This window comes from Pelobates fuscus, chromosome 10 (assembly GCF_036172605.1).
Source record: "Pelobates fuscus isolate aPelFus1 chromosome 10, aPelFus1.pri, whole genome shotgun sequence".
Taxonomy (NCBI): Eukaryota; Metazoa; Chordata; class Amphibia; order Anura; family Pelobatidae; genus Pelobates; species Pelobates fuscus.
Genome location: NC_086326.1, coordinates 88770609 through 88793290, shown reverse-complemented (window position 1 = coordinate 88793290; position 22682 = coordinate 88770609). Strand labels below are relative to the sequence as shown.

Sequence of the window (22682 nt, the reverse complement as noted above, 5' to 3'; positions counted from 1 at the left end):
CTTACTGTGAAACTGTATCAATGATGACAGCAACCCTGACTTGAAAGTTGCATAGAAATAATTTGTAACACATTTAGTCCGATTTTGAGCTGCGCCTTCTCTCCAGCAGTTAATGTCGTTACCCTACTGACGGTCTCATCTATCTTGCCTTTTATTCCACTGTATCGATCTCCTCACTGGTTTTGATATACTCAATACTTAATTATTAAATTTTTAATCCTTGTCTTTACAATTAAACAACACCACCACCACCTTCACATATAAACCCAGTTCATTCATTTTCACTCCTTTGTAACCATTCGACTTATCTCAACCAAGAACAATTACATATGTGTCAGCCATACCTCCTTCTCTACTTCTAGACCTGTCTAGATCAACCATTATAACTACCACTGCCCGATATGTTCTAGATTTCAAAATAAATTTTATATACAACTTACCTGCCGTGTTAGCACAAAGTAGGCATACATGGCCATGGCACTGCCGTACGTGATAAAATAAGTGACCGGTTCCATAATATCCCAGGAGTATTCCCACCACGTCAGACGGGCGAGAATTCCGAACTGAGTAGCCATATACGCCATGCCCCCCCACAACACCCATGTAGTTCGCTTCTCTGCTTTTCGGCTGATCTCAAGACGAACCTGTTATACAATAATAATTGTTTAATGATGTATTGTTTAATAAGCATTCAATGGTTAGTAAGTGCACTGTTAAATCAACTGAAAGCCAACCTGGCACAAATCAATGCTGCCCAGCGCATTCCACTTGGCAAGCTACAGTACAGTTTCCAGTGGAAATAAAAATAGAGATGGTGGAGTGCTGGAAAGACAGGTGGAAGGAATATAACATAATATGGAGAGAGACAGGAAGGATTGAATGGATGGAGGTATATGGATTAGAGGATCTACATTTTGGCCATTACTACTCTATAGTACTCTACTCTTATGATCCCAAAAAAAATGATTACATTGGGTTCCACCACTGCTACAGCATTGTGTAACCTTAATTTCTCTCCTCTATCGTAAACATCAAGGTTTCAATAAGTATGGAAATAATCTGAAACCTTATTAGGTATTCTAGTGAAAACATCAATACAATTAACTGAAACTTAACTGGTCTTTAGTTCTGGTAACTAACATTTATTTACCTTTTCAAGAGGTTCTAGCTGCCCTCGAAGGTCCTCTAACCGCCCATTCAGCTCCCGCTCCTTATTGAGTTGGTGTTCTTCAATCCGAAGTGTACTGTACAGTTGCTGCACTAGGGTTTTCAGGTCATTCAGTGTCGTTGCGTCTTCATGGCTTAAAAGTTCTGGACACAAATAAAGGTTCTTCCTTATTTATCCTCCTCAAATACTCATGTGAGCTGGCCATATGGTTTGGCTAGTCCATGAATCCACCAATATTTCTGAAAACCAGAACAGCTTATCCAGAGACAACGAGAGAACACCTACTAGTCTACCAGTAGCCCTTTATTCTGGGCATGGAATGTGATATTTGTGTCAATTAAATCATAAGGGCCACAGCACCCATTGAATAAAGAAATAAATAAAAATAACCCTATTTTACTTTGTTAAACATTAAAAATATTCTGCTTTTTCTTATTCACTTGGTAAAACATTTTTAGGGTGCATATCACAACCTGGGTATCTAATGTAATCATGTGAATATAGTAATCCTAAATAAATTGTCTATTTAATACTAAAGCAGCAACGCTGTACCTCTTTTTGGTGGTCGCACAAGGTAAGTGTTATCATTTATGGACAGTGTGAAGTCATCCAAAAGAAGAACTTCAATTCCTGTGGAAGCAGCCACACGGGCCCCATCTGGAAAAAAAGATTATGCATGTAAGATCTGCCAAGGTTTTTACATCAAGCTATCTAACAAGTGGAGAGACATGGTATGGCTACAGTTCTCAGAACTAAAGTCTGACAAGAGCAAGGGAACAACGTTGGACACACTTTAAAATATACCGGTAACTCATTACCCTGCTAAACATATTTTCATATCATTTTTGAAAGAGATAAAAAAAATTGACTATCGAACTGATACATGATTTTTGTATTGTGGCTGCACTAACAAAACACCTGCATCATTAAAAAATATGGAATACTAGCCATACTTTATATTTTAAGTATTTTCCATCATTACAAAATGGTATCTGTGGAACCCTGACAATGTCTGATTAGGTTGCTACCAGTTAAAGTGCTTTACAACACTGACTCGCATCTGTACTTTTAGATTTCAATTGTGGCTCGCCCAGTTTACTTTTTGTAGTCAAGAATTGTCCCTCACATTAATTTAACCCTAAGTACCTGTTGAATAGATCGCAACTCTGTCTATCCCTCGATCCTCTTCCTGGAGCTGCTGCAAAAATACTCCAACTGAGTCAGAGATGGGCTTGAGGGTGAATCGGCACCTTTCCCGTCGGGAAGGAAGGCTAACAGAGATCACAGGTAACCCGTTTTGGTAAATCACAGTTACATCTAAAAAGAAAAGATAAGAGAAGAAAGATAAGGATGATGTAATTTATACATTAATATACTACGAATACACATGACAGAAATATTGTTACACAAAAAACATACAAACAAAACAAAAACAAAATTTAAAATTTTTTTTAGAGGATGCTTGAAACAAAGCAATTGCAAAAACACTTCTCAAATGATCTGCATGAGTGGTAAAGGGGGAAGTAATAAGGGAAGAAAGCAGGCACCTATGAAAGAGGAAGGGCTGGCCATGTGGCCAACTCTTATTCTCTCATCATGCATGGAGGCATAGAGGGTAATCTGAGCTATATCCCCCATCGAATGGATATAGGAATGGGAGTTTGGGTGTGAAAAGACTTGCGTTTCAGGGATTTTTTTTTACAGCAACAAAGGATGAGATTAACTACTTAAAGGGATGTTCAAAGCAACATTACCATTACAACTCAGTGAAGTGGCTCTATGACCAAAAGACTGTGGGAGCCAACCTCCAGATTATTAGCACTAGACTTCCCACCAATCACATAACAATCACAGGTGTTGGACAAGAGAAAATGGACAATACACAAATATTAATGCCACATTAGGCCTTAGAGGGGACAATCTCTGGGAGCACAGTAGAGCCAGTTTTTTTCCTCAAAGCTTTCCTAGGAAAATGTTTTAAAAATCCAGGAGATGGCATGGAGAGACTATTGGCAACATAACCACTATACTCAACTGTCTGGTTTCTTAGAGTGTCCCTTTAATGCATCAATAGCCAGATGGGTGGGGACAGCAAGAATCGAGAAAATACAAATAAAATGGATCAAATTGTGGTTACTCTAACAGAAAAGATTTGGAAATAATGCTGAATAAACAAACTTTGTCACAGGCGTGGCAGAAGCAGCAAAGAGGAGAAGCAGAAGAGACTAAATTTGTGATGATGTTAGCCCATTCTGTTACATAGAAACATAGAATGTGACGGCAGATAAGAACCATTCGGCCCATCTAGTCTGCCCAGTTAGACCAAGAGATGAAACAACACAAAATTCTAAAATTGACAGTTGAGGTTGGCAATTATATGAGCATCCAAAGATTCAAGCAATTTGGTAAGCTGGTCTGGTTTATAACAATGATGCAAGATATCCACATGACCGCCACAAACAGGAAATAAAAAAGTTAAGACATTTTTAGAACATCACTTGCAGGGTTCTGTGTATGCTAGCTGATAATATTTGGTAAGCAAAGTGTATGAGAAAAAGATCAGATGAAATGATCAGCATCCTAGTAGAGGCATGCTGGGAAATATTATTTCATTAAGGGCACTTAACTGGCTATTTCAAACCGGACAAGAAAATCTAACATATGTCAGGAAGCACATCAAGCATGAAATCAAAGAAAAGTTTGGTTTCTCTTTAAATGCTGCATTTAAAGGAACACTATAGGATCAGGAACACAAACACGTAATCCTGACCCTATATTGTTAAAACCACCATTTAGTTTGCTAGCCCCCCTTAGCCATTCTTAGAAAGGGTTAAAACTTACCTTATTTACAGCACTGCGCAGGTGCATTGGCGCTGCCCCCGTTCCAACTCCTTGACATCAGAATTGATCTCAGCCAAACCTATGCTTTTCCTTAGGGAAATCATTGGATTGGCTGAGATCGCCAACCAGACAAGGTCAAACGGCAGCCTGGCCAATCAGCATCTCCTCAGAGATACATTGAATCAATGCATCTCAACAGGAAAGTTCAGCGTCCATGTAGAGCGTGGAGACACTGAACGTGCAGCACTGCTCCAGGAAGCACCTGTAGTAGCCATCTGAGGAGTGTCCACTGGAGTTGTTCCTAGGCTTTAATGCAAGGTTAGACAAATCCCAGGTGCCAGGTCACCATGGTAACTTGTTGTAGCCAGCCGGCTCAGTAAGCATTGTAGCCGGCCGCTCTGAGCTTTTTGGAGGCGGACGGCTCAGGGGAGCATCAAGGGGGTCAGCTGATGCGCACGAGGGAGCAGTGATCTTCCTGCAGCTTCTCTATGCTCCCTTGCACGGTTTAATGATGCCGGGAGCCGGAATATGACATCATCTGGGCCCCGGCATCACAGGAAGCAGAGGAGTTGCAGGTAGATTACTGCTCCCTCTCACAGACAGAGAGAGCTGCCCCACTAGACCCCATGGAATGTCCACTCAGCTCTCCCAAAGGGAGGCTGGGTGGATTAAAATAAAATATGTAAATTTGAGTGTGTGTGCGCGCATGTCTGTCTCTATAATAATTTATGGACCAAACACTCTGCCAGTCAAATATCCACAGGGGAATAACAGCTAGTTGACAGAATTGAAAACCACACTAAAGCATAAAGACTCGCTGTTCAGTCCATATACTAGTTTATGAAATGCGGGGGGAAAAATTAAAATACATTTATTTTACTAGTGTCTCTGACAGTGTATTTCCCAAATATTTCAATTAGCCTACTACAAAATGATTTAAGGTTAACAATAATTCTACTTACCATTAGAGGGCGATGCTGTACTGCTACAAAACACTACTCTTTGGCTGAGCCATGCAGGAAGTCTCTGGTGCACCTAAAACATGGAAATATATCAAACATCAATCACACTGGGACTCATTACCTTACAACAAAGCATCAACCTTTAAAAAAGTCGTGCGGAATCATTTGAACAATTTCTCTGTCTTCCTGAAACCTTGTCTTATTTGTTACCATATAATTCATTAACAGCTGTCTGCTTCAAATAGCAATAGGTATAGTTTTGGGAAAAAATAAATCTATAATTACAATAAAAAAATAAAAATATAAATAAAAAAAACATTGCTTTCACTGTAAAATTACTTAATGCCACACAAACATGCAAAGCACTGTTCGTGATCTTGCAACATCCGAAATAAATCAATACAAAACTGCCCAAGGGTGCCAATGGCGATTCTTTGAGCAATGTGGTAACAACTTACAACCCCCCCCCACCCCCCCCCCCAAAAAAAATAGTCTATATAGATACATTGATCACGAACATTTCTAGAGGCGTCCCTTATCACAGTGCCTAAGGGAGGTTCGTTAATACTTCTTTATAGAATGTATGTTTGAATTCAGACTTTACATTTTAATAAGATCTAGACTTGGAGATTCATTTTGGAATGTATGCAGTCTTGTGCAGGTCCAAACATGCTGTTTTCATTCGTGATTCAGGGGGCATTTCACTTTGTTTCTCATGATAGAGGTCTAACCATTCACTAGGGCTAGATCTGATGTCTAACCAAGAGGTACCAAATAAATAATTGTAATTAAATCACAATTACAATTAATGGTTAGTGGCCAGCCACTTTAAAAAAAAAAACACATCTAAAAAATTTTTTTTTTTTATTCACAGATCAAGTGAAGTAGCCAACAGAAGGGAAAAGGGAGTAGCTATAGAACAACTATACTTCCAAGTAGGATTCTTCTAGACACTGACTTTAGCTATTGATGAGAGACAGACAAGCAATGATCCTGTGTGTTTATTTTTGCTGTGGCTATGTTGGAGTAGGAGATGTCTGTGTCATTGATGATAATGAGAGAGACTAGGTTTAGCTTTATGCTGTATTGCCAGGAGCACTAGAAGCAAATGAGTGGGAGATTGGCAGGCATTTTGTCATTGATATTAGTGAGACTATTTAAAAAAAAAAAAAAAAAAAAGATTTGTTAACTGTTTGGAAGAAAATAAATGCCTCTTTTGAGGACTGTAGTGTCAGAGAGAAAAAAAACAAAACACAATTTGCTTAGCCTGGCTCATTGATCCTAGTGTGAGACAAGCTGTCAGATACTAAAAGTTTTTTTTGTTTTTGTTTTTGTTAACCATTTGGAGAAAGAAAATACTATTTTTTATATTTGTGTTCAGTACAAGGTGGGTGGTGCAAATGTGTGAGCACTGTGCAGTGTTTAATGTCGAACACAATAACTTTACAACAGCAACTCCACCAAGCAACAACCCATTTCACAACACAAACATCAAACCTATTTTTGCTCTATAAAGTTACTTTACACAACCCATTCACATTCTTTACCCAAGTTATTGTAATAAAAAAAATAAACCCATCATCATCAATATTACGTATTAACCCCAAACTAAAATCGAGGGAAGCTTGGGCCATAGCTTCTGAGAGCTGCAACACCTCTACAGTGAAGACTGCTGATGCCTCTGACACGGCAGCCAAAACCATTAGTAGTATTTATTCTCAGGATAGTGGCAGCAAGTCCATTAAGTCCAATTCAACACCCAGTACGCAACTAATTTTACCATCCCTTTCATGCTGCAACAACTTGTGAGGATGGTTCCACTGGCACTGCAAGCTCCTTCCACAACAGCACTGCGGCCTGAGTCAATAAAATTGTCCAGTCAAATGCTTCTCAGTTAAAAACATTTTATTGGACCACGCAAGTGCAGACATGGTGTTGGATGGTGGCGTGGAGCCTTTTCAACCCTCTCAAACAAAAAGAAAAACTTTTCTGAGGTGAGAAAGAACTGTCAAACTTTTTTTTTTTTTGAGCGAGAGAGAGAAAATAAAGAAAATAATTTTGTAATGTCATAAAAAGAAAAATGTAAAACATTTTCAGGGACTCTCCAGTGTCCACATTTTCCTGGCACTGCAGGATCCTGCAGTGCCCCCCTCCAACCCTCTATCCCATATTAAAACCCCTTCAGTGACTTACCCGAATCCAGCGCAGATGTCCCTCGGCGCTGGGTCAGGCTCCACAAACACTCCTGACGTCGGTGGGGGGAGACCGAATGCGGATTCCGGTGACGCTGGAAGTCCTCATGCATAGCGTGAGGACGTACAGCGTCTTTTAAAACACTTTTCTGGGTTTTAAAAACCCAGAAGACCCTCTAGTGGCTGTCTGATAGACCGTCACTAGAAGAGGACTTAACCCTGCAAGGTTTTAACTGCAATCATTACACTTGCAGGGTTAAGGGTGATGGGAGTTGGCACCCAGAGCACTCTAATGGGCAGAAGTTGTCTGGGTGCATGGAGTGTCCCTTTAAAGAATGTTAAAAAAAAAAAATAAAGAATTGTACTCACATATTTAGCCTTCAGGGAAGGATTCTCAAAGACATCATGGAACAACATGATTGGACTAACCTCCTAAATGGGTTAAAATAAAATGTCTTTTCCTCACACAGAAACAAAGGAGAATGTATTTCTTGTTAGTAGTAAACATCCTCTTGGAAAATCTCACAATATACTTAAAATGTATTAGCATCTCTCATTCCTACTCCCCTTAATTTCAAGAAAGTGGTGTGACTTTTAGGGTCAATCCAAAAATTACCTGCTATGGGGCTATTGCACGTATATTGTGTTACAAAAAGGTTTGCTTTGTTCAGAACATATTTTTCTATGAATAATTCTAACAAATGTATAGCTCATAACATTTTATCTCACACTTATTCAAAACCATGAAAGAAGTCCTCATCCAGGTTCCTCTTGCAAAAGAAACATAGGAAATAACATCTAAACTAGTTTTGCAGTTTTTGAGGAAGCACAAAGATTTCAGTGGAGCTTCAGCATACATGTGAGATACAGCCAAATACCAACATGCACATAATAGCGTGACAGTGCCAGATTTAAACATGGACACAGATGGTTCTCAACACCATAATGGCCTTCATTATAGCATAATGCACATCAATGGTGAGCTTATGGAGCAGTTTTCTCACTGCATCATGCATACTCATACTCCTATTATAGGGATGCTATAAGCACCAGAACCCCTACCTAAAAGGCAATGTTTACACTGCTGCCTATGACCTCCTCTTGTGGTTGTCACTCAGATAGTCACTAGAGGGTCTTCCTGAGTTTGGTCCTGCAAAGATTGCAGGACCAACATTCAGCGTCTCCATTCTCTGAATGAAGAGGCTGAATGCTCCCCATAGAGATGCATTAACTCTGCATCTCTATGAGGCGATGTTGATAGTTGCAAATCGGCGATTTACCGCACATGAGCACTAGTCTCCCAATGTTACCCCACGGAGAAGCACTGGATTGGCTGAGATCATCAGAATTGTCACACAAATTGTCATGCGGGTGCAATAAAGGTAAACAAAATCACTTTTTTTTTTTCTCCTGAAGCAATAGGACGGCAAGAAGATGAAGGCAAACAGGACGACAGCTTAAAGCAAGTATATCTCCCTATCAGGTGACAAGTTAAATGCTTCTCTGTTAAAGCAGCACTCTTATGGACCATGGATTGAGAAACAGAATTCTTTGGCGTGCACAGTTACATTGGAGTTGAAAGGGTTAAAAACTATTTTATATAAAATTTGTAGAAATCTGATGCTGATGCAAATTTCTGTAGCTTAAAAATGGATCATATTTCCCACGTTTATGCTAATCATTACTGTAATCTTCATGTTTACTCTGAATTATTGGCAGACAGCTGCTCACAGTTGGAGAGACCCAAGGGATCACAGATGATAGACTATAAAGCAAATCAGATAGGAATAATATTGTGATGTGTGTCACCTACAGAGATTAAAGGCAATAAAATGCACATAGCCAATGGTTACGTGTAAAACAATATCATAAATCTTCCCTGAGCCAGACTATGCATACCTTTGGAATGTGAGGCGCTTTTTATATCCAGAGTTTGTATTTCAACATAATGAATAAGGAGCAGTTAAATGGCTTGAAAAGAAGAAAACACAGTGAGAAAAGAGACAGAGGCAGGTGACACTGAACCTTATTTGAATGTTCCACCTTAACTGAAACCTTTTGATGCCCATGGAGAATTCATGATGCCAGTGTCAAGTAAAGTTATAAAGGTAAACTTTACAAAGCAATATTTAAAAAAAAAAAATATATATATATATATATTTTTTTTTACACAAACACAGAGTCTAACGTAAGGGTTCAGTTAAATACCTGCAGGCTCAAGTTTATTATTAATCTTATGGCATTAAGTAATCCATCAGACATGCGGGCGATTCCAAACATAACTCCTTATGTATAAAAAGTTCTAGCTATAAAGATGTTAACATATAAACATATGATTTTCTATCCTTGGCCTCGAGAGACTCGTAAATAGAAAGGCTGGGGGAAATAAAAGTCGTGCTCGACAGGGAAATAAAATACTGTCAGAGAACTTCCCCTTATAAAACTGTTCCCTATACATAGCGATACCAAGCATGTTTTACACAAACCAAAACATAGTGTGAATACAGGCATGGTTTTGACCTTTAATAAATGTTGAGATATGATATATTATCTTTGTTGTTTTTAATTCATGTTTTTGCATTAAAGTTTCCATCTGTGCATGCGCGGTTTCGTGGATCTACCTGGCTGCACATGGAACTCTCCCACACCTGGAAGAACCTCTTATACCATAAACCTCTGTACAGCATGGAGAGCAATACTGCAGTTTACACATAGCCTAATTCCAGACTAGTAATTTGGGCTACTGTAATCTTTTGGTCTATACATGTGAATTATATAGCTTGGTTCATTCTCCTGGCAGGAGAGATCTTAGCCCACAGTTATGCATTTGGCATGATTACAAAGCTTGTATGAAACCGATATAGCCAGGCAGGAAATAAAACTTTAATCTGGCCAAATGAAAGAAGATGGAGGTGGACCTACACACTGGCAAAAAAAAAGTAAATACCTCAATGATTGGCAGAGATTCATACTAAACACTGCACAGACTGGATCCTTGGCTTCGGCAAACTGAATTGTCTATGGTGCTTGGAGAGTAAACCCTTACAAACCAACGATATTTCATGTCACAATCTGGTCCCTAAAATCCCCATGCATAAATCTACGGCATTTGCAGTTCTATACTGCCTGACTGACATAGCTTTTTTTTTTTTTTTTGAGGAATTTGAAGGTGGGCTTGCGAAGGCAGTCCAGCATTTTAATGCGTTGACTTGGTATAATTCAAAATGACTGAAAATATAACTTTGATGGGAAAAAAAATTAAGTGAATAAAACGAAAAGGTAGTGAGGTGCACGTAGTTATAAAACGGACTGTCTCAATGAAAAAGTAAAAATAGTCTTCCGAAATTTCGTTAAGAAACCATAAGAGCATAGTTGCATTAGGTCTGTGTTAAAATCATTTCACAGGGTTTTTAAATCATTTTCAATTATACGCCATAAACTAAAAATCGCATCAATACAAAATTAAACCAAGAATACGGAGATACTTTGCACATTTAAAAGATTTACACAAACCCCCCCCCCCAAAAAAAAAACCCCACAAAACTATTAGTATGGTTTCCAGGAAACCAGACATTTCCTTAGAGAATCCAAAAGTATACAAAACCAAAACTATGAAAAACTGGGTTGAAAATGCAATCTGTTTCTTCTCCAATCGGTTTGACAGCAAATATGAAATGACTTCCTAAATAAGACTAAACTGGAAAAACAGTACATTCACATTTACTGTGTGGGGCATTACACAGCAAACCAGAGACTATGAAATAATCAAACACACATGAAATTCTATCATGGCTACCTATTCCTATCCGTGCACAGAACACAATTAATGCAGTAAACAAAACCAGGTAACGCTAGCTGAGATTGGAAAAGAGACACTGCTGTGAAGTAGCAAGATTCTAGACAAAGAAGGCACCTTTGTTTTCACATTTTAATGGAGACCAAAGGGCAACAATATAATCGGTACCTATCATAAAGTATACAAGAGTTTAAGATGCTGTTGCTGCGTATTCTTGTATATAGCAACAACATTACTACTACCTAGGTACAAATGATTTGACATTATCTCTGCATACCTTGTTTAAAGGTTTTGTCTTCTTGTGTATACACGCACCTCACACAGAATCTATACTTTGCTGGAACTATGCATGTTAAAGCGATACAGTGCGCACCATAAGTACTACGGCCTATTGTAACGGCTATAGTGCAAAAAGTCAATAGGTGCAGTTCTTCCGATCCATCTCAGCACTCAAAGAATTACTGCTTCTGTTACCGAGACAATATGGAAATCTCACTTCCACATTATCTGTATAAATTAGGCCATCAATCAAGGGCTGCGAGCACTGGAGCTGGCTTACACCCCAATAAAGATATACATTGTACTGTTCTGCCATATAAAACATAATTTAGCCTGTAAGATTTGTCATTAGAATAAGGAAATAAAAATATATTCTTAGAAGTGAACATGTCATACTTAAGTATGTGGTCCATTTTACAACATAGTCATTTACGTTCTAGAAGGAACGCTCTTCAACCATGCTCTGTTGACCTGCTAAGGAACAGCTCAGCAATATATTTGCCTTTTCGTACTGATGGCACAATCTGACACAAAGTTTTCCATTTTGAAGAAATGTATGTATAAAACTACATATAAAATAATAAGTATAACGTAATAAAGCTATGTTCTTTTAGAACCCACTGGATTCTGCTTAGAGAATGCGAACAAGATTGAGAGACACTTGCTAACTATGTGCACCTGAGACATTTTTACTAACAATTTGTCCATCTATGGTAGGTTTATCATTAGAAATGCATTTAATATTTTTAGTAAATCTGTTTTTTCCAATGCTAAAAATCCCTGCAGTGAGCTGGATTTCTTATAGGCACCGGAGATATCAAAGACCCCTGCCAAAAAAATCTGGTTCTTGGATTTCAAAATTGCCTAAGAATAGTTAATACAAACTTTGAACAAAGTTGGATGAAAGCATTAACTGAAATTTTCTTTTCATCTTTTTTTATTGAAAAAGTTCTCATTTTATCGTACATATGACAAAATAGTGCAGTTTACATACAAGACAAAAACAAGTGTGACAATAACATAATTTTACATTTATTACAACTGGTCTAGTCTAAAGTATAAGATAATTCCCCAACTAAACAGCTGAGGATATCTTAATAAAAAGATTAATTCTTTCTTGTAGAACTGCTGTCAGAATAAGTATGGGCTATGGTCAGTCTAAACATCATAGAAAGAGAAATATCACTATAATGTAATTTTCTATCGAAATCTAAAGAGAGAGAAATAAAAAGAAATAATTCATTGATGTTCCAAAATTCGAATCCAATTAATGTATTGGTCTTGTTTATTTATAAGATGTATGGAGGAGACCGGTAAATATTTTTCCATTCGGAGTTGGAATAAAATTTGATTAACAAGCTGACTCCTCGGGAAAGGAAGATGCGACTTCCATTGTCTTGCTATTAATATCTTTACCGCCAAAAAGCATTGGTTTACAAGGCACTTAGAAGAAGTGGAAGAAAGTTTCCAATTTAAATGTAGCAGTGCTGTATCCGGTGCCTTTTTAATTGTAATATTAAATAAACATTTAAGTATTTCAAAGGTCCACTCCCAAAGACTTTTAGCTGAACTACAATGCCACCATATATGAACGCGTGTTCCCTCTAAATAACCACAACGCCAGCAATGAGGAATTTGACCTGGATACATCTTACATAATTTATAGGGAGTCCGGTACCATTTATACATAATCTTACATTGACATTCAACTAAGTTCTGACAATGAATATATTTACGGGTGTCTTTAAGAGACAAACACCATTCCTTCTCAGTTATGTCAATATTTAGTATATTTTTCCATTTATCAAGTATCTTTAAGGGTTGTTGATCAAGGATGGATAACAAGTTAGTAGCTTTTGAGAGAATTTTATTAACCTTAGTATATCTAAAGATGGTTTGAATAAGAATATCAATTTTTGGCGACGTATTTAGTAAGAACTTATTCAAGAATTTTTTAATTCTTAAATAAGAAAAGAGTTCTTTGTTAGGGAGAAGGAGTTTGGCTTGAATATCAGCAAAAGGTAAAATTTGGTCATCCTGGAGGATGTCCCCAATCGTCCATTGAAATTTGGACCAGTTATTTAAAGAAATATCCTCGATACTATCTTCCAAAACAATCAGATGGCATGTCTTAATTATTTTATTGGAGATTATTTGTTGTTTTTTTTATCATCTCCCAAGCACTAATAATTTGTGACAGGATTAATGATTTACTACATAGAAATTGTCGTTTTTAAGCCATAAATACATTTCTAGTCTATCTTTTCCATCTGCCTCGGATTCAATTTGGTACCATGTGCCTGTTTTAAACGATTCAACCTGAAGTTAATATATGTGACCAATGATGTTAGCATAATAACAATTTCTGATATTTGGGTAGTTTAACCCCTTAACCCCTTAAGGACCAAACTTCTGGAATAAAAGGGAATCATGACATGTCACACATGTCATGTGTCCTTAAGGGGTTAAGGACACATGACATGTGTGACATGTCATGATTCCCTTTTATTCGAGAAGTTTGGTCCTTAAGGGGTTAAACCTCCATTTTGGGGTTTCCTAGAAAGGACTTTAGAACTTATTCTGGGTCTTGTCATTTTCCAGATTAATTTCTGAAAACTTGAAGGGGAATCATCCTGAATAAATACAACCATTTGGGCTTAATGTAAGCGTTAATTAGGTTGATCCTGCCGATCCAAGAGGATTCGGTCAATCGCCATTCTTTTAATTTTATATTTGTATATTTCAGGAGATTCAATACATTTATTTCCATAATATCGTTAACTTGAGTTGAAATTATCACGCCCAGGTAATTAAAAACATTGTTAGACCATACAAAATCGTAGTTATCTCGCAGGTCTTTTAAACTGTGGATGTCGACAGTGGTTACAGCCATTGATTTGGATATGTTAAGTTTGTAATTAGATACATTAGAGTAACTTTTTATAGCAGATAAGACTTGGGGGAGGGAGGATTCTGGAGAAGTGTTAATAATATATCATCGGCATAAAGTGATATTTTTGCTTCTGAGTTGTTAGTTAGAAAACCCCTGATATTCAAATTAGCCCTAATGTTAATTGCTAAGGGTTCTAAAGTTAAGATATAGAGAAGGGGGGATAGGGGACATCCCTGCCGTGTGCCATTATGTAGATTAAACCAGCTTGATTGAATATTTACTCCTACAGTTCTAGCTATTGGTTCAGAGTAAAGTGCCATAATGGCATCATGAATCCAACCTATGAACCCAAAGGAAGTCAATACTTAGTCGAGGAAGCCCCAACTGACCCTGTCAAAAGCCTTTTCAGCATCTAATGACAGGGTCAGCAATGGAATCCCCTGACGGAGTGCACCATCCAAAATGTCCACTATTCTTCTGGTGCAGGTATCAGAAGATCTACCTGGCAAAAAAACGACCTGATCAGAATGAACGACTCTCTCCACAAATGATTTTAATCTACATGTTAATATTGCTGCGTATATTTTCATATCTGTATTAAAGAGATTGGTCTATAGTTCTTAACGTCTGTTGGTTCTTTATTTGGTTTTAGTATTGGAAGGATATTGGCTTGTAGCAACTCCTTTGGCGTTTTAGCTTTTTTGGCCATTTCATTAACCCCTTAAGGACACATGACATGTGTGACACGTCACGATCCCCTTTTATTCCAGAAGTTTGGTCCTTAAGGGGTTAAAAAGAGCCGTTAAGTGGGCGGAGCCTGACCGCCGAAGGGATCAGACGTGCCTCGTCTGAGCACCCGCTCCAGGGGCGGAAAATCGGCGCTAACTGCAGGCCAAATCTAACCTACAAATCACGACGGTGACCAATTTGATCCCCAACTGCCGCGGTATGCGAAGATGCCTTTTGAGACCTTGCCTGGAACTGACAGTGGCCTGACAAGGACCCGGAGCGTGTAGGGGCTTGAGCCGGGACGAGACGGCCGCTCTCCCGGGTCTCCGGCCGGCGTCTGGCTTCCGCCCCCCCCCTCTGGACCGGGGGGGGTCATCCCGGTCTACACGGGCGGCCACTAACATCATTATGGGCCTACAACAACCACCCTGCAGCGGATCGCTAACCAAGCAGCACCCCTCAAGATGGCCGCCGCATGCAAGCCATGTGCGCGACCTGCCGCCAGGACAGACCTGATAGCGGAGGAGCACGACGGGCTGGCACAGGGCAAATACAGGGACAATGCCACCTCTTACCACAGCCGGGGGCTGGAAAAGCTCCTGAATCCTCGGTCCGCGACTGGGGGAGCCATGAGCGTATACCGCACGGAGCCTTCATCAGGCACTCTCCCCATGCTACATCAAGCTAACAAGCACTGCACCTGACGTAGGCCCCAGCCATTGAGGAGAAGCTCAACCGCCACTCAGATGAGTACCCGAGATGCCTGCAAAAGCCTGCAGATCCCTGTCACGGTACATTGACTTTGAGTCACAGCCTACCTTTCACATCTCAAGAGACTGCAGCCTTAAGTTCAATCCTTGCCGCCTAAGACCTAGTACCCCTTGCTCTGCACCGTAACGGTATTGTCTGTTCTACCTACTGCACCCACAGACTTATGTCAGCCGACAGCGATATGCCCAGCTCCAGTAGCCCTACCTAAGCAATGTCTAGCCAGCATGTCACAAGATAGTTAGTTACTGCTTAAAATGTACCAACGTTTGAGATATACCTACCTTGTTCTATTGTTATATCCTTGCATGGCCAGCAATCACACTGTATGGGGTCTGCCTGTGTTCTCAACTACTTCTGTATCAAATCATACAATTACTAATGTCATAAATCCTTAGATTAAGCCTGCATAATCTGATAACTCTTAAACCTACCACGTATATTGTTAGTTGGATAAGTATGATGTATCAACCATTTATGTTTTCCATATCTCATGCCGTATTCTACTCAGTTATGTCTCATATAAAAAAAATGTGCAATGTACATGTGCCATGATACTGTCTATGATAAGCGTATGTGTGCTGTTGTGGCACGTTAAATATGTCTGTCAAGCACTTGCACAGAAAAATAAAGAATTGAAAAAAGAAAAAAAAAAGAGCCGTTAAATGGGCAGTTATTTCTTTTTTCATTACTTTATAGAAGAAATTGCTAAATCCGTCCGGTCCGGGGGTCTTATTTAGTTCAAGTCTATCGATCTCTCTTTCCACCTCATTCACCGTAAACTCATAATTGAGTTGAGCTAAATCTTGTTTGTTGATTTTTGGAATATCGGTATTATCCAAATATTTTTTAACATCTTGGCTATCTGAAGATGTATCCAGATTGTATAAATTTACTATAAAATTCATTGAATAATTGTCCAATTTTTTCCGGGGAGGAATATATAATTTGATCCTCAACCAATTTATTAACCCTATTATTTGAGTTTTGCTTTTTTAATCTCTTAGTTAAGTTCTTATTTGCTTTATTACTATGATGGTAAGTATTTAGTCTCAATGTATTAATTGTTCTTCTAATCTTTTCTTCTATCTTTAAATTAATTTGTTTTTGTAATTCTAAAATTCTTATTGAATTGTTGGGAAATCTTTATTCATTTTGGACACATTAAATTATTGAATGTTTAAATCTGTTAGGTCTCTATTTATCATAGTTTTAGTTTGTTTTTCCTATTTTAATAAGGTAGCCTCTAATAACCGCTTTATATTTAGACCATAAGGTGGAGTCTAAAATATCAGGAGTGGAATTTTCAAGCCAAAAAAACCTTGAGAGTTTAATAAGGGAATCTTGATTTATTTTAGATTTGAAGAGAGAGTCGTCCATTCTCCAGGAGTCCACAGATCTCTGCAAGACCCTACCCATTTCTAATATTACAAAACTGTGGTCAGACCAAGTGTTATCTTTAATTTGAATTGTATTAATTTCTTTCAATGTGTTGGCTTTTACTAAACATAAATCTATTCGTGAATATGAGTTATGGACTTTAGACAGATGCGTAAAGTCCCGTAAATCTGAATGTGTTACCCGCCATGCATGGCACATAAGTTAGACAGTATTTTAGATTGTTTATATAACTGGCTGTCAGACTTTAACTGAATATGTGTTTTTTTGTCCATTTTTGGATCGAGAACACAGTTAAAATCAGCTGCTATCAGCAAAGTGCCTATTGTTTTATTTTCTTATCCATTCATAATTTTTGAAAACAGGGCGATTGGATTAATATTTGGTAGATATATGTTAACCAATGTGTAAGTTATGGTTTCTATTTTGCAGATAATTATGAGAAATCTGCCACAGGGGTCGCTATCTATTAATTTTAGAATCAAATATGATTGCCACTCCAGATTTTTTATTATTTAGGAGAGATGCATGATATATATGGTTATATTTATGCCCCCCCCCCCCCCATTTTAGCGACTCAGATCGCAACCAGTGCGTTTCTTGGAGGAAGGCTATTTGTATTTGGTTAGACACCAAGGAATCGTAAAGCATTTGCTTTTTCCACCTTGTATTTAGACCTTGTACGTTTATAGACATAATTTTCAACATTAGCTTTCAGGGATTTGATAAATACTAGCTCGATAGTACCAAATGGTTTGAAACACAAAAATAATATTATTCATTATACTGACCATAGCCCAATTAGTGCAACAATACAAATAACACAAACCACAACATAAAAACCTCTGATGAAACATCGACGTTTCAACAACATTTAACAATTTAGATCCAAAGGATGATGGCCATGGGTTCAATTGATCTTCCAACTTAGAAGATTAAGAGATATCTGTGAATACATCACAGAAAGAGGGGATTAAGGTCAAGCATCCGAAGGCTCAGTTGGGAGTATGTATTTGTATATGGTAGGTGAGGGGCAGAGGAGGAGGGGGGAAAAAAATAAATATATATATATATATATATATAAATATATATATATATATATATATATATATATATATATATAAATAAAAAATATAAAAATAAAATAAATAAAATAAATAAAATAAACACTTATGGAGTGTTTAACAAATAATTTATGTCTTTGATTCATCTACTTCAATTTTTTGTATTTAAATCGTGTATATTTATATATAGGTATATAAATTAATCCTCATTCTACCTACATTGCCTTTTTTCCTTTTTTACTTTAGTGTTCTTACCAACCTTGTATTATTTCTTTAAATAAGTGTAAAAAAAATGAACATAAAATTTGTGAACACATAGTAAATAATAAAAAAATTTGCATGTGAAGTTATCTTTAGATCATGTTAACTTTAGAAAGAAAATAAATCCAAAGGTGGTCTAACTAAGAGACAACCATGAGGACAATTACCCAGTCCAATTCCAATAGTAAATGTTAACAGGAAAGAAAATAATAAATAACTTTATTAAGGTATATAATACAATTTATACATAAATACCAATCTAAATAGATAGTCAGTTAAGAGGAATAACCCACCATCAAAAATAGAGATAGGTGGCTAAATAGTAGCCTACTGTATATAATCCTTCTAAAAAGAAAAGAAAAATAATAATGACTCAATGATGCTTGGGCTAAGGGTATAGAAACACTCATATGGGTGGAGAGGCTAGGTGGAGAGTAGTGGGTAATGGAATGTGTGGATCATAATCTCACATTCATATAGCCCCACATATAGTAAACTCCTCCACAAGTAGTCACCCTTAGTGTTCCAACCCTATACTCCTGGGAAACACCTTCAAGGGTGTTCCAATCCAGACTTATCTATAATAGAAAAATACACCAAACTTAAAATAAAATAAAAACTAATGGTAACCAGTCTAAATAGAGAGAGAGAGAGGAAAGAGGAGAAGCCAGGCACAAAATGGAAGTGGCTAATTAATAGCCTACTAAGAGAGCTACCTGTAACGAGTATATACCCCTACACGCAGGATCCAGCCTAACAGAAGACAGTACAGAGGAGAGATACGTCTACCGGACCTTAGAGTGGCCGGACTCGACGTAATAGGATAAGACAGAGTCAGGAACGATCCGAGGTCAAGGGCACAAAGAGACAGCGTAAACGAAAACTAGCCGGGGACTGGTACACAGGAATCAGCAAGCCGGCAAACAGTACAGAATAGGATAAAGCGAAAACGAAGTCAGAATACAAAGCCAAGGTCAAATACGGAGAAACACAACTGAACACAACAAGCACTAAAGGGAACTGTAGCAGAAACCACGATAGGGCAAGGAACTAAGGGAAAAGGGTAAGTATAAGTAGCCTTCAAACTAATGTGATTGGCTCCTGTCACTTCCACTCCCCCAACAGGTAAGTGTATAGGGTGATTGGCATGACAGGAGCCAATGGGAGCCTTTTTGCAATTTAGGCTCCCACTGTCTCTTTAAGAGCGCGCCCGAGATTCGCGGCGCGCTCTTAGCTGCAGGCGGGACACGTGACCGCTTCTCGCGGTCACTGCCCGCCTTCCTGTCTGAACAGTCGGACGAGCCGCGCGCGGCTTGAAGAGAGGACCGCGTCCGGCCCCCGGATAAGGTAAGTACCGCTACAGTACCCCCCCCTGAGGACACGCCCTCCGGGCGGGCAGGACCAGGCCTGGCAGGAAAACGCGAATGGAAAGAACGTACAAGGCGGGGAGCATGAACAGCATCCGCAGAAATCCAACTGCGCTCCTCAGGCCCATAACCCTTCCAATGTACCAAGTACTGAAGCCGACCCCTAAGAAAACGAGAGTCAATAACAGCAGATACTTCGAACTCCTCATGACCCTCCACAGAGACAGGAGGGGGAGGGGGAGGGGGAGTATGCCAGGTATAGCGGTTGCGTACGTAAGGCTTCAACAAAGAGGTGTGAAATACATTGGGTATACGCAGATTCTTAGGCAGACCCAAGGCATAAGAAACGGGATTAACCTTATGTATAATGCGATAAGGACCAATGAAGCGGGGAGCCAATTTCATAGAAGGCACCCGGAGGCGAATATTCCGTGTGGAAAGCAAAACCCTGTCCCCCACAACATAGGAAGGAGCCGCTCTGCGATGCTTGTCAGCCTGAGCCTTCTGGCGGGCAGCAGAGTCCACCAAAGAACGCTGAACCTGCTCCCAAGTATTACGCAAACCAGCCAAATGCTCATCCAGAACTGGCATGCCCTGAGAGGAGAATGCAGCCGGAAGAACAACGGGATGCTGGCCATAGACAACGTAAAAAGGGCTTTTGCCGGAAGAATCATGAGTGGCATTATTCCGAGCAAATTCAGCCCAAGGAAGCAGGTCAGACCAATTGTCCTGATGGTGAGACACAAAACAACGGAGGTACTGCTCAAGAGACTGGTTGGCACGTTCAGCAGCTCCATTAGACTGGGGATGGTAAGCGGAAGAAAATGAGAGGGAAATACCCACCTCCGAACAAAAGGCTTTCCAGAACCTGGAAATAAATTGGCTACCCCTATCGGATACAATAGATAAGGGAATACCATGTAATCGAAACACTTCTCTAGCGAAGATAAGAGCCAATTCCTTGGAAGTGGGCAACTTGCGAAGAGACACAAAGTGAGCCATTTTGGAAAACCGATCTACTATCATTAGGATGACTGTGTTACCATTCGAAGGGGGTAATTCAACAATAAAATCCATTGATAGATTAGACCAAGGTCTCTCGGGAACGGGCAACGGATGCAACAGCCCACAAGGAACTCTACGAGAGGTTTTCATACATGCACAAGTAGTACAAGCACTTATATAGTCAGTAACATCCTTACGTAAGGTATCCCACCAGAAATACCGAGAAACGGCTGACACTGTTTTGGAAATACCAGGATGTCCAGCAGTCTTAGTATCGTGATAAAGTGACAGAATATCCCGTCTCTCGGGAATGTCAACGAACAATTTATCATTAGGCCTCTCGCTGGGTGCCATGCCTTGTTTCGCTTGTATGGCCTGCAAGAGGGACGAGGAAATAGACAATATAGTAGTTGCTATTATCCTGTCTGGGGGAATGACAGGAGTGACATCAATCTCCTGTTTGTCAATAGTCTCGAATTGTCTGGACAGAGCGTCCGCTTTGGTGTTCCGGTCACCTGGCCTATAGGTGATTATATAATTAAAATGAGACAAGAACAGTGACCACCTAGCCTGCCTTGAAGACAATCTTTTAGCTTCGCTAAGGTAGGATAGGTTCTTATGATCTGTAAATATGAGAATAGGATCCTTAGTTCCTTCTAGCAAATGTCTCCATTCTTTGAGTGCTAAAATGATAGCAAGGAGTTCGCGATTACCCACATCATAATTCCTCTCTGCCTTGGACATTTGTTTAGAAAAGAAGCCACAAGGATGCAATGGCTTGTCAGGAGACTCTCTTTGGGATAAGACAGCACCTACCCCTATATCGGAAGCATCAACCTCAAGTATATATGGCAATGAGGGGACAGGATGCTGTAAAATAGGGGCAGAGGCGAACGTAGTTTTAAGAAAGTCAAAAGCCTGAAGTGCCTCAGTAGACCAGACACGTGTATTGCCATCCTTTTTAGTCATACGAGTAATAGGCGCTACTATAGACGAAAAACCTTTGATAAAACGTCTATAATAATTAGAGAAACCCAGAAAACGCTGGATGGCTTTCAGACCTTGCGGCAGAGGCCATTCTATGACTGCAGCGAGCTTCTGGGGATCCATCCGAAAACCCTCGGCGGAAATCAAATACCCTAAAAACTGGACCTCGGACTGGTCGAATAGACATTTTTCTAATTTGCAATAAAGACCATTAGCAAGAAGGGTCTTCAGAACTGTTGTAACATGTCTGTGATGAGCGTGAATGTCAGTAGAATATATTAAAATGTCATCCAAGTACACAATAACAAATGAGTGAATAAAGTCCCTTAAGACATCATTAATAAATTCTTGGAACACTGCTGGGGCATTGCAAAGCCCAAATGGCATGACGGTATACTCATAATGACCTGATCGAGTGTTAAAGGCTGTCTTCCATTCGTGGTCCTTTTTAATACGTATCAAATTGTATGCTCCTCTAAGATCTAATTTGGTGAATACCGTAGCATGTTTGAGCCTGTCAAACAATTCTGTTATTAGAGGTATAGGGTATGCATTTTTGATGGTGATCTTGTTAAGACCTCTATAATCAATGCAAGGTCTTAAATCACCTTCTTTCTTTGATACAAAGAAGAACCCCGCTCCAGCCGGAGAAGAGGATCTTCTAATAAATCCCTTGTCTAATGACTCTTTAATGTACTCCTCCATGACACGGTTTTCTTGAACCGATAGGGGGTACACCCTGCCCTTAGGAGGTATAGTACCAGGCAACAAATCAATAGCACAATCGTAGGGTCTGTGAGGCGGTAATTTGTCAGCCTCTCTTTTATCAAAGACAGTCTTTAAAGTTAAATACTGAGAGGGTATTGTCGTAGATAAAGGAGGAACAGTAGGAACGTTAATAGAATTCACAGGCGTGACTTCAATAGTACATGACTCATGGCAGGCTTCACTCCATGATTTTATCTGCCCTGT

General features: G+C 39.1%; 1 protein-coding gene across 1 annotated transcript in view; it reads right to left on the bottom strand.

Moving 5' to 3' along the window:
- MCU (mitochondrial calcium uniporter) overlaps window positions 1–22682 on the bottom strand; it is a 99936-nt gene that overhangs the window by 4657 nt on the left and 72597 nt on the right. The window contains exons 2-6 of the mRNA XM_063435107.1: window positions 4972–5044; window positions 2315–2485; window positions 1721–1825; window positions 1151–1311; window positions 441–644 (exon numbers count right to left, since the gene is read on the bottom strand). Of these exons, the coding sequence (XP_063291177.1) occupies window positions 441–644; window positions 1151–1311; window positions 1721–1825; window positions 2315–2485; window positions 4972–5044 (714 nt within the window). The remainder of the gene's footprint in view (window positions 1–440; window positions 645–1150; window positions 1312–1720; window positions 1826–2314; window positions 2486–4971; window positions 5045–22682) is intronic.